Source organism: Equus asinus, chromosome 3 (genome assembly GCF_041296235.1).
Source record: "Equus asinus isolate D_3611 breed Donkey chromosome 3, EquAss-T2T_v2, whole genome shotgun sequence".
NCBI lineage: Eukaryota > Metazoa > Chordata > Mammalia > Perissodactyla > Equidae > Equus > Equus asinus.
This window is the reverse complement of record NC_091792.1, coordinates 132924713-132937784: the sequence shown is the minus strand read 5'-3', so window position 1 is coordinate 132937784 and position 13072 is coordinate 132924713. Positions and strand designations below refer to the sequence as shown.

The 13072-nt window shown below is 36.0% G+C and overlaps 1 protein-coding gene across 10 annotated transcripts in view; it reads right to left on the bottom strand.

Moving 5' to 3' along the window:
• ARAP2 (ArfGAP with RhoGAP domain, ankyrin repeat and PH domain 2) overlaps positions 1-13072 on the bottom strand; it is a 173438-nt gene that overhangs the window by 101173 nt on the left and 59193 nt on the right. For all 10 annotated transcript variants that reach the window (XM_070506079.1, XM_070506080.1, XM_070506072.1 and 7 more), the window contains 4 exons: positions 8603-8718; positions 5532-5731; positions 2482-2567; positions 1548-1730 (listed from right to left, as the gene is read on the bottom strand). In XM_070506079.1, coding sequence (XP_070362180.1) covers positions 1548-1730; positions 2482-2567; positions 5532-5731; positions 8603-8718 — 585 coding nt within the window. The remainder of the gene's footprint in view (positions 1-1547; positions 1731-2481; positions 2568-5531; positions 5732-8602; positions 8719-13072) is intronic.

The window sequence follows — 13072 nt, the reverse complement described above, 5'->3', positions numbered from 1 at the left end:
ATCGACAACTGAACAACTTAAACTTACACAACATTATAGGTAAATTATATCTCGATTAAAAATACTTATTCCATAAAATAAATGTAATTTTTGGTAAAAATTATTCACTGACACTTAAGAGTATCATTTTTAAGAAGCCCAATGTGGAAGTAAATCCTAATGGGTAGATTTCCCTAAAACATTCCTAGGAAGAACGCAATTGCTAGTAATTAATGTAAAACTTATCTAATGTCTTAGTTCAAGTGAAGTGTGTGGTGTGGCACGCGGGACCTCATTTGGGGACATCAGTATTTACTCATTGACAAGATTCCCATCACCAGCAAAAAGAGAGAAACTATTAGGGAAAGATATACTCTGGTTTTCCAACCTCAGCAATTACTTTCCCAAAATCCACAACTTACTACTTATTTATATATGGACCTGTGGTGCACAGAATAAATAATAAACCTTGGTTTATGATACCCTGTTATCATTATTCCACACATCTGGTATAATTGGTCAGTTATTTTAATAATGTAATTAGTACCCATGAAAACACCTCCCAAAACAAAATTAAATAGCCTTATACCTACCTACATAACCATATGTACCATACCTACCTACACAACATAAATATATGGTTCCTTACCCCATCCCACCTCCCTGACTCTCCCCAGCCTTAGGTATGGATCCTAAATCCTGCACTTACTGTGTGTCATTACTTTAAAACCAATTCTAATATAAAAGATGCACAAAGAAGAAAAACTTAGTCAATGGGAACTAAGCCAAGAGAAGAGAAATGTAAATAATTGTATAAATTTTATAATTTCTAGGAAGTATGGAAAAAATCTTTGTTTTTTTGTTTTCCAAAATGTTCAGCATAATGCTATTTACCTAGGGATCCTTATACAATAAGCATTGGCATTAAAAGCATACTAAAGAACTGAGAACCATGAAAAAATATATTCTCTAAGCATAAAAACAATAGGCATATCAAAGTACATGTTTTAAATATCTATACGTAGAAGAATTTCCTGACTTACAAGAAACTAAAGTAGTAATTTAAAAACAGAAAATTGCTTTTCAAATTTTCTGGCAGGATGCTTAACAAATCCTTTGCCAAAAGGGTGAAGACCAAATGGGCAGCAAAAAATGGTCACAAGAAGTACAAAGAATCACTCAGCCAAAGGCAATTAACACTTCAAATCAACAGGACCAAACAAATCAATGATCCTAATAAATTAATTGAGTAAATGATGTTAATTTTGGTGACACTGAGTCAGTAATGTAAGAGCTGAAGTTAGTTCAGTATTCTAGGAAAAGTCGCCAAAGTTTTAAGAATAATGGGGTAGGCCTAAGTTAGCTGGAAATTTCAGCTATGGATGGAGTTTATCGACTATTCATAATGAATCCGTAAGTGAAATGATGGGAAAACCACTGGCACAATCTTACAAAAGGAAATAAAATAAAACAATTCCATCAAATACTAAAAGAGTTTTTACTTCTTTTCAAAATCCTTCAGACATATTTAAAAAGACATTAAAATCCATGTCTATTTTATTAGATACCTTATTTAATTCTTCTTTGGTGAGAGATGCCAAAAGTGTTTTTCTGAATCTTCCTTCTTTGTACTTCTGAGTGATAAAGTTTTTTCTCTTTTCTACTGGCGAGTCCATGTGTAACTCCTCGTCTTTTTTAAGATTACCAGCCCAAAAGTCATTTGCTCTTTTGTTTCCAATGACAATAAAAAGCTGAATCATCAAAAAATTATAAAACATAGTTCATATCAGTTGCGAATCTGCAGAAAACTGATTCACATTACAGATTAAAGTATAGCAGTATAAAATACGCAAAAACACAAGAAAGACCCAACTCTTTCAGGAAGATGCAATGTGAAAGCAGATACTATTTCTATTTTAAATACAGTCTAGCTGCTCTTAACAATGGTAAAAGGTTAGCTAAGAAAGAAATTGCAAGCAACACAAATTGTAGCAAAACCATTATTATTTTGTGAAGCTCAAATTGAAACAGAGTCATTTAAAATGGCTAAGTAGGTGGGCTAATTTGGTTGAGAACAGTACTAAAACCCAAGCAGAAAATGGAAAAGGGAGACAGCAAGTTAGACACGATCGCAGTTAATGACAGAGCGCAGCCAAGAGAGAGAATAGAAAATTTTGCCAAATGTTTTCATTCACATTTATAACATTTTATCCATGCTGGGTTAAAAACAAAGAAAGTAAATGCTGGCGTAAAAAAAAGCTGTCAAGGCTTTAATAGTTATTACTATTAAAGCTCCTTGTACTTTGTATTTTTAACATAATTATCTCCTTTAGGCAGCATTCTGAAGGTGAAAGTAGAAAGTTACCACTATCTAACAGGCTATAAGCCATCTTTATAACGTGTGAGAACTTTATCAAAGAGCCCCTGAAGTAACCCATGCCACTCCACTGCATACCTTCCCCCGACCTCTGCTAACCACCGCCATAGTTAAATCGGACTTACCTCAATGAGTTCATTGCTCCAAATGCTCGCATCCATTTTTAGACTTCTAACCTTGGAATCTTTTGGTCCTAAAGATCTGTGTTGACCTGAAATCAAAAAACAATTGCATTTCTATTTTAATTTGAATGTAAATGTATTTTACCTTTAAAAAAAGGTGTATATTATGTGTACATGTATGCGTGTATTTATCCATCTTTTCAACTTAAAACACACTAATATGTACTTTCCACCCTAGAGTAGAGTCGTGGTGGTAATTAGGCAGAAATCATAACCAACCACAACGAAGATAACAGCAATCACCTTCATCAGCACCGTGCGCTGGTATAAAACTACACTTTTAAAAGTGTGTGTGCATGTATGTGTGTATGTACATGCATATATATGTGCATATACATACGTTTATATCATTTTTCATTGCTCAGCAAGTAACCAGAAATTTTCAGTAACTGAAAGAAAACATTTTATAACAGGTCTGTGCAAATTACATGTATGTGAATACAGATATTATCCGTTTACTCAAAAAAAAAAACCTAGCTACAACTCTAATGAATGTATACTTAAAACTCTGAAGTAGATTCTTTATTCTGCTATTATGCCTGGAAGAGAATAACAGCCCAGCATTCTATTATCATCACTTTAATTCTGTTGGATAAATCATCATTCAGTCATTACTGGGTACCCAGGCATGTGTCAGATGCTTTCCAAGCCGAGAAGGAAAACAGGTACAAAGACATTATCCTTAATCTTAAGGACCTATTGCCTTATGAGCATGAAAGCTCATCCCTCTCTCTACATTGGTAAGGGGTTCCTTTCTTCCCTTCTTTGAGAGAGCTGGAAACTACTCAAAGCACAAAGCCCTAGAATTCCCTTGGCAGGAATTCACAGGTTTGCACTTATAAAGATGACCTAAAGACAACAGGGGTCAAACTTAGAAGCATGTAGGAAGAACTGGAAGGAACACTGGAGTAGCCTAAGAAATACATAATAGAATCTGAATTGAGGCACCAGGAAGAGAAACAAAATAGAGGGCAAATTTAGAGATACTGAGAAGATAAAAACTGATGGGAATTGGTGGGCTTTAAGGAAAGAGAAGGGTCAAGAAGGTCTCTCAGGTTTTAGGCTTCAGTGTAGCATGGACAGTGTTACTTCTGACCGAGATTAGAATGTGCAGTTTTATGTAAATGAGCCTGGCAGCAATGAGAGCTCCATATGTAACATGTTATCTTTGCAATATCTTGGGCAAATTCAAGTAGAGATTCTAGTAGATGGATATAAGAGTATGGTGTCCAACAGAGTGAGAATCATCTGCTCAAAAATGAGTGTTGAATTCATATGATAAATACCATCATTCAGGAACATCAGAGTGCGAGAGCTGAGGATGTCACCCAAGGGAGCACACCTATGTTATGAGTGGGAGAGGAAAAGTAATCTGAAAAAGGATGACCGCAGTAGTAAGAGCCCACCAAGAGACAATGTCTCTTGGAAGTTGAGAGAGGATGAGAAGTCACAGAGAGACAGATTGACCAATACTGCAGAGAAGACAATCAAGATAGGAACTGACCACACATAAAGTGAGAGGTAAAATACATTGGTAAATGGGGTGAAAACATTTTTACTGGAGAGAAAAAGAGGTTGGTGACAAGATGCTGAAGAAAAACCAGGAAGTTAAAGAAATGAAGAAAACCTGCACAGTCTACTACTCTTGAAAGTATCTCATCTATGAAAGCAAAAAGGGAGAGAGAATGATACATAGAAGGGAATGCTAGGTTTTCAGAAAGCTGGTGTTAACAGGACAGACTTATGCACATTTATATGCTGAAACAAAAGAAATCATAGTCGAACAACTTACATAGAGTGAGTAAATGATGAGTGAGGGGATCCTAAGAAGACAGGAAAGAAAGGAAGCATAAATAGAAAGAACAGCCTCGGACAACAAAGTTATCTCTTCCAGTGAGACTGGTGAGAAGAAAAGGTTGGGAAAAAATATGGCTCAGGGCCAGTCCTCCTCAGCAAAAAGAGGGAGATTGGCAACAGATGTTAGCTCAGGGCTAATCTTCCTCAAAAAAAAAAAAAAAAAAATACAAAGTAGAGGAGGATTAACTGATGCTTTTTCTTGTTACTATTGACGTTGCTAATTCGCTCAGGAGGAAGTCCATCTTAGCAGGTTGAGAAATATGGTAGCATAGAGCTCTAGAAAAGTCTTAAGGATTTGTAGGAACTGTCCTTGTCTTTGCTCCAGTTGAGGCAGGTGCTCCTCTGTATTCTCTCAGTGAAACCTGTACTTAAGTCTACTCTAGTCCTTACCATACTCTATTGTAATTACTATTTACATATTTGTGCAAGAAATGTCATGCCTTATACATCCTTTTAATTCCCAAGACCAGCACAGTACCTGGTGGAGCTGAAAAGCTGAAGTTAAGTTTAGGTTGTGGCTTTTTCCAAGACCTCCACAATCACATACCTAAACGGGGGTCCATTCCCTCCACTCACTTGGAATAACTGAGCTCCTAAATACAATGAACTGTCACATAGTCTGCAAAGTGTAAGATCGCCATAAGAAAACCAGTCATAATACTGGTTACTTTCACAAACTTTGATACGCCTGGAAAATGCTTGTATACAAAAATTCTCATTGTAAGAGATACCAGATCTGATGAACCAAGAGCTCAGAATGGCCTTGATGTGAAAAATAGGTCTTAGAAAACACGACTGGGAAAAATGTAAAATCATACAAACAGCAAATGCATTCAGGGTATATTCTGAAACATATTCACCTAAAATCTAAAAACTTCAACAATTGCCTTTTTAAAATGCATACATGGACAAGTAGGCACAAAAAAATGATTACATGCTTAAAAATCAATTTTTATATCTAAGTCATGCATAAGAAAAGTTTAGGATTATATTTCTAAATTTGATTTAAATGGAATAAGCTTTCTCTGTTTTCATTTTTCATAATCATCAGCTGGGACACATTATATATGACAATAAAGAGCATTCAGTGCCAATCTGCCACCAAACAGTGATGAGCATAACTTATCACTAATTACCTGCACACTTCTTACAGATGACAACACAGAGATTGATGGATGCCCAGTCAGGATCCGGGGCTTTACAATCTGCACAGCTCCTGTTGGACTCGTTGAACCATATCTTCTCAGCTACTTCATAATCAGAGAGAGTTTCTGCTATCGATTGCTGCACAGCTTCAATCCACTCTTGTTTCTCTTTTTCCGACTCGGCTGTAAAGCTGAAACAATTAACATTCCTTCATTATCGATCTCTCTTGTAAAGACCAATTAAGCAGTATGTTCAGTTTGCATATTCATTTCACTCACAAATTAAACAGCAGCTGAAAAAATACGCCTTCCAGGCAGTTGGATAGTCTTCTGCTAAAAATCATCTAATTTAGAAGTCTTTTTTCCTCTGACTTTCCACATTGCTTATGACTTTGTTTACATATCTTGAACCAAAATTAACATACACATTTTTCTGACCAGTATATAAAAATTGCCTTGTTAGGTCAAAAGCTTAAATGAGATGCCATGTTTCCCTAAGCAGTGGTTATAATAATCAATGAGAGACTGGCAGAGTTTCAGGACAATTGAATTTTTTTGCCAGGAATGAATGCCATGATAGTCTGAAATTAAATTATCAAAAACACCCACCAAAAAAATTGATTTTTTTCAGCCTTAAAAATAAATTTTTTTAAATTAGAATAAGGTCCAGATGGCTTTAAGAAACTGAGAAATCAAAAAAGTTTTAAGTGATTACTATTCTAATAGAATTCTAACACATTTTTAGCCATGTTCTTATTTAATTCTTAGCGTTTATTGGGTGCCTGTGAGAAGGGATAAAACATTACAGATCAGTTCACCTTGAGGAAATATTTACTGAGTACCTACAATGTGCCCAAAAATGTGCTGCAGTGTTCCATACTCAATGACCCAAAAAATGATGCTTCACATTAAAATTTTCTGTTCTGAAGATGAAAATGCTTTGAAATAAAAATAACAGATGACAAATATATTCTTAATCTTTATGAAAACTGAGTGGCCTACATGGATTATATTTTTTGAAGCACTTTATGGTTCCATCATCACTATAATATTCTTAGTGGTTTCTGCTTCTACATAAAGACTGGTCACAGCCACCACGGCACAATGGAAAAGAGGTATTTGGTCTTTGTCCCTGGTACACACAGGTTCCTGGTACACAGCTCCCAAAACCCTTGGAATTCACAGTGATAAAAGTGTCTTTTGTATGCTAAGGAGGTAACTTGTGGCTGGAGGCCTAGACAGCTTCAGGATGGGAGCTGGTCACCAGAAAGACCCAGGTGTGATAGAGAGTTGGAACTTTCAGCCAACCCCACCCCCTGACCTCTGGGAAGGGGAGAAGGGCTGGGATTGAGTTAATCACCAATGGCCAAGGATTTAATCGATCATGCCCATGGAATGAAATCTCCACAAAAACCCCTAAACAACAAGATTCTGAGAACTTCCAGGGTAGCGAACACATTGAGGTACTGGGAGGGTGGTGCACCGAGAGAGGGCATGGAAGCTCCAGACCACTAAGCCCTTGTACGCTGTCCTATGCAGCAATCCCATTTGGCCATTCCTGAGTTGCATTCTTTATAATAAACTGGTAGTAATAATTAAACTGTTTTCCTGAGTTCTATGAGCCATTCTAGCAAATTATACAACCTGGGGGGAGTTATGGGAACCCCAACGTGTAGCTGAGTTGGACAGAAATGTGGGTAACCTGGGGACCCAATACTTGCAACTGGCATCTGAAGAGACAACAGTCTTGTGGAACTGAGTCCTTAAACCCATGGGGTCTGATGCTCACTCCAAGAAGTTGGTGGCAGAATAGGATTGAATTGTAGGACACCCAATTGGTGTCCAGATAGTTAGAGAATTGGTTAGTGTAAGGAAAAAGCTCACATATTTGGTGTCAGAAGTCTTGTGAGTAAAAACAGCTTAGGTAATGTCTACACTTTCACTTGGGGCTTGAAAGAATCTGCACATCTGAAAATAAAGCCTGTTATTCCTTATGTGACCATTTCTTTCTTAAAATTGAGCCAGTAGACATATTCTGACAGATAAAATGAGTACTGGATTTGGTAGTAATTTTGTAATTGCTAAGTAATCGTTAGTCCTTCAAAGGCCTTTGAGAACTCTGACCTGCATACTATGCTGTGGTATGATGAATATTTGTGACAGATGAATTAATGTGGCTGAACTCAACAGATACTGATTTATGCCTCTTCTATGTACAAAAGCATGCAGTCATTATAGACTATTAACACGTTAAGAACATATATTAAGTTTTCTGTTTCATTGTCATTATGAAGCAATTACTAGAATAGCATAAGACAAGATATATAACGAAATGCTAAAATATTTGACGAATAAGTGCTATGAAATCCATTAAATTCAGCGTCATTTTAAGGCAGAGTTGCTTTTAGGAAATCAATATGGAGCAACTATAATGAAGGATTGATCTTAAAGGCAAAATTGTATTTTATTAGGATAAAAGAAGGTAAATAACAATACAGCAATAAACACAATATAATATTCTCATTTTATTTTATTCCTTCAGAATGTGAAGTAATTTTTCATATATTTGTTGCTTAAAAAATTAACATACTCACCAAGCCTACTAAGAAAAAGTGTTATAGTAATGTGTCGCTTAACGACAGGGATATGTTCTTAGAAATGCACCATTAGGCTATTTCGTCGTTGTGCAAACATCACAGAGTGTACTTACACAAACCTGGATGGGGTGGCCTACTACACACCTAGGCCATATGGTACTATTCTTAGCGGACCACTGTCATATACGCAGTCTGTCACTGACCAAAACCTTCTGTGGCACATGACTACATTAAGAAAAGAAACTACTCCAATCCCATGAAATTAGCATCTTTACAGGTTGCATGATTATTCAAGACACTTTTACAAGGTGTTTTTATATACTGCCTAATAAATTAGACACTATGGAAAAGAACATATTATATTAAGTGTTCTATAAGAAATAAAATCACCACTGGGAATGTAAAAGTGGATCATTCAGGCTTTCCTGTATTAGCACAAACACAGAACGTTTACATGTTGCTTACCTAAAACTCCGGTAGGGAGTGATTATTTCAAAAGATTGTTTAACAGTTCGGTCCACTTGCTTTACATTTGCTACATTCATAGGAATTACAGTAATACCAAGTCCACTCTTAAAATCCTAGTTTGGAGAAAAACAAAAAATTATAAAGAAACAAAAATATGGATTTTGAAAGTAAAATGATATTCTCTAAAATCCAATAAATTCCACTAAATTTTATTATACATAGGTATATAGAATTAAACAACTCATTAAAAAATGGATTGAGAGTGGTTTTCTTATTTTAGGTAGTCACTGTCAATACATGATAACAGGATACCATTCTAAGATTGACATTCAGGTTATTGATAAAGTCTGGGTTTCTTTCACATGAAACATAAATTGACCAGCACATAGATCTTAAACTACACACGCCTTGCTGTTAACAGTTAGGAACTTGTTCATCTTTATCCAGTCACTGAAGGAAACTAACAGTTAACCAACCCTTCCCATGTGACCAGCAGTCTGCTAAGCGGGGGAGCCAAAGACACTGTGAGGTTGGTGTAATTACTGTTTATATAAAAAGAAGGGGAAACCAATGCTGAGAGATAAAGTTACATAGAAAGTGCAGCTGGTTGTACATGGCAGAAAGAACTGGAACCCAAGACATCTGTTGCTCTTTGTTTCACTCTATGGTGTTACCTCTGCTCAGTAACAGTTTTCTCCTCATTTACTCTCAAACAAAAGCATTACGTGTTTTACACTTTTATCTCATTTTCAATATTTTACTACTTTTTCCTTCCTTCAGTTGGATTCCTAAAAAGTTCCTCTAATCCTATTTTGGTATTAAAACTGCTATTTGTTAAACACCTACAGCCACTATGTTCAGCCTGTCTCACCAAAATCAGAAATTGTTCAAAAGGCTAAAGAGTCTGCATTCTAAAAGCATTAAAGGTTGCAATTTATTATCTAGTCATAAGGGTTTTGGAATTTGATTTATCAAATAAATCATCTCAACATTTTAAAAAAGTATAATTAATCTGTACCTCAAAAAATGAATTATCTATGTGAACAGATGCAGATTAAATGTGCTCTGAATTCCTAAATTAAATTACGACTGGGAAAAGTAGCCCTATAAAGACAGACTACAAAAACTATTGGTCCATCTTCAATAAGGACACTTCCGGCAGAAACAATGACGGAAACAATTCACAGGCCTTCTTCTATTTGTCTTTCCCGCTATATAGGCTAAAGGTAAAAGTACTATTTTCCTGTCTGCCTTGCACCCAGGAGGGGCCATATGTCATAGCTTTGGTCAATAAAATATAAATAATTTCTGGCTTCTGGGGGCAGTGCAAGAGGGAAAAGCTTTGGAAAAGGAAAGACTTTCACCCCTTGTCTTTCCATCTTCCTGGGAAATAACACCTAGAAGCACAGAAGCCATTTTAGAATGTTAGAATCCTTCAGATGAAAAGCCTGAGGACAAATTCTTGTTCTCTAAGGATGCCAGAATGGAAAAAAAATAGGAAGAACCTTGCTCCCTGGTGGCATCAGTTCTCCACTGCCTATACTGAGAAATTTGTTAAAACAAACCTCTATCTGTTTCAGCCTTCAGGTTTTTTGTCATCTGATACGAACACACTCCTTACTGATAAGTGAACTAAAACAATTTTATAACAAGTTTTCCCCTGCTTGTAAAGGTATCCAGAGTTTCCAACCACAATTGCAGAAAAGCCTCTCTTCCCTTTTTTAAAAAAAATGTAAAAGTTTTTAGTAAGAATGAGGAAATGACTCATTTTTAAAACAAATCATCAACTGAATATTATTTTTTCTGATGAAAGAATAAATGACTTTGTTCGTTAGGAGAAACAAGCCAGAAATTGAGAATCAATAATATAAAACAAAAGATGCAGAGACATGCTAAGTGTTATAAAATAATTAGACGAATGTGATACTCTTCCACTTTGTATAGTAAGCCCAACTAACAAAAAATAATACTTAATGTGATCTGTATGAGGAGGAGGGGAATCAAACTTTTTCCAGTCTGCCTATTTTAATAAGATTCAGCGTATTGGTACAATGTTATACTTATTAAATTAAAAAAGCAAGTTTTCAATTACCCATACCAATACTCCTGCTGGATAATGTAACTGTTAGAGGAATCCCCAATGCCTGTGATTGGAAACACAAGCTTTCTTTTATACATGAGGAAATAAGGTAGGGGTAGCAAGGTAAGATATTTTTAAAACAGCCTTCTGATGGCCCAGCTTGACACAGGAATAACTCTAGAAGAAAACAGAGTGCATGTCCTTCAAACAATTCTCCATAACCAGGCTTCTGACAAGAGCTGGATATCAGACTACTTCCGGTTATATTCTCTAATGGGGGCCGGGCCTGCAGATACTGTGTGTTACTACGGGCAGAGATACATATTCGGACCATCAGACAGCAGATGGTATGACTGACAACCTTTTATGGAAACTGATGAGCCTCATCAAGGCTCCAAATTAAAAAGATGGCCCCTCATTTCTATAAGCAAGTCATGAAACGTCTACATATAACGCTGCAATTTCTGTTAAAAACAAAATATGTGAGGGTCGGCTCAAGGCCCCAAATGTCTCCTAAGCCAAGCAAAGATGATGTTTTTTAGCTGGGAAAAAAAATTGTAACTCATTTATCAGCTGCTTGGCATAGCCATATGGTTTTGAGTAAAGTATCCACTGAACTCACCAGCACAAATGGACTGTAAAATGTACAGCAGAGTAACAAAATAAATGTCAGTACTCTCGAGAGCTACTAAATATGAAATGACTGCTTTCCTTATTAAAAATATTTGTGATGACACTAAGTCATCTTTTCAGACAGTATTTAGAACATATTTAGAATATATCTCATTTCTCGATGCTCATCAAAATTACCTGTGTTGATCTCTCCCTCCCATCCTGAGACTGATTCCATGAATCAGAAAGCAGAGGCTAAGAATCTTCGGTTAAAAAACAAAACTACAACCATGCGATTCTCATATGTAGCCAATACTGAGAAACACTGAATTAGACAGCAGAACCAGTTGTAGGATCTAGACAGTATGAGTCTGCAATATTTAAGTATCAGGATGCAAACACTTCTCTCTTGGCCTTCTGTAGAGCAAAAAAAGCTTGCAATCAGATTATACAAAAACCATTTAAAATCATTAAGGTTAAAAATAGGCTGGCCAGAACAGAGTGACACATTGAACTGTCAAGATCCTATTTGTCCAAGGTGCCAACCTCTGTGCTAATGTCCAGAGGCCTTAAAAGCATCGGTCTTCATTAAGCATATACAGTACACTCCATAATTGGTTTAATATCCATTTGTGTAGTGCTCTGAAGCTTACAAACAGCTATGAACTCTCATTTGATTTTCTGAATAATTCTGTGAAGATGGCAGAATAGATACAGCCTTTTTCAAAATGCATGCCTGTAGGATAAGCACTGAATCCAGCCCAGAAAAGAAAGGGTTGTGTGCATATGAGGCTTTCTAAAGGTGACACTTGACTGGACAAATGACAAAACGCAGACCAGCTTGATCAGGTATACCTCTCTTGCTTCAGTTTACTCATTTGCAAAATGGGGATAACAGGGGTACCTAGCGCATCAAGGTGGTGAGGATTCAGTTACCGTACTAAACATGCTTAGAAGAACTCGTGGCATGCAGTTAAGTGCACCACAGTTGTAGTTAGATATTGTTATTATTATTGCTATTTACTATCTCTTGAATTTGAAGCCAACTGAACATATTACCTATTAAAAAGTTAATTATAAGAAAATATATGTTTAAACATAACTAGCAGGCATATAGAAATTTTAAAAACTGCGATAGAATGTGAATGCTAAACTTTCAAGAAAATTAAAAACAAATTGCCCATTAACTACAATCTCATTGTCAGCACTATTCTCATTTTGAAAAATAGGCACAAGTCAGGACCAAGCCAAACTTTCAACCTTTAAAATGCTATAACCTGGATTGAAAAAAATAACAGCATAAAAATTCAATGGGTAGAATATTACGATAGAAAGCATAAAGCTAAAAGATTCTGGAGTAAATAATATTTTACATTTAGTTTCTGTCAAAGAATGTAGGATCTCCAAAAGCATAAATCCCACCAGGAGCATACTGTAAGAACAGCCATGTTTGGCAGAGCAGATCTGGACACTGAAAGGGTGGTAATGACCAAGTGGGCATTGGGAATCAAGCCTGGGAGAATCCTGGCTGAGCTATTTACCGGCTATATGACTACGGGCAAGTTATTTAGTTTATGTAGACCTCAATTTCCTCATTTATGAAAAGACAGTAATATCTACTTTATATAGCATTTTTATACAAATTGAACGAAGAAATATAAATTGAGGGTCTAATAAATCCAGACAATCCTTTCAGCTGAGGGTTCTAAACACAGAATTTGTCTTCAATAAAAATATTTCCATTTTATTTATAATGACTGAAAATATTCACACCA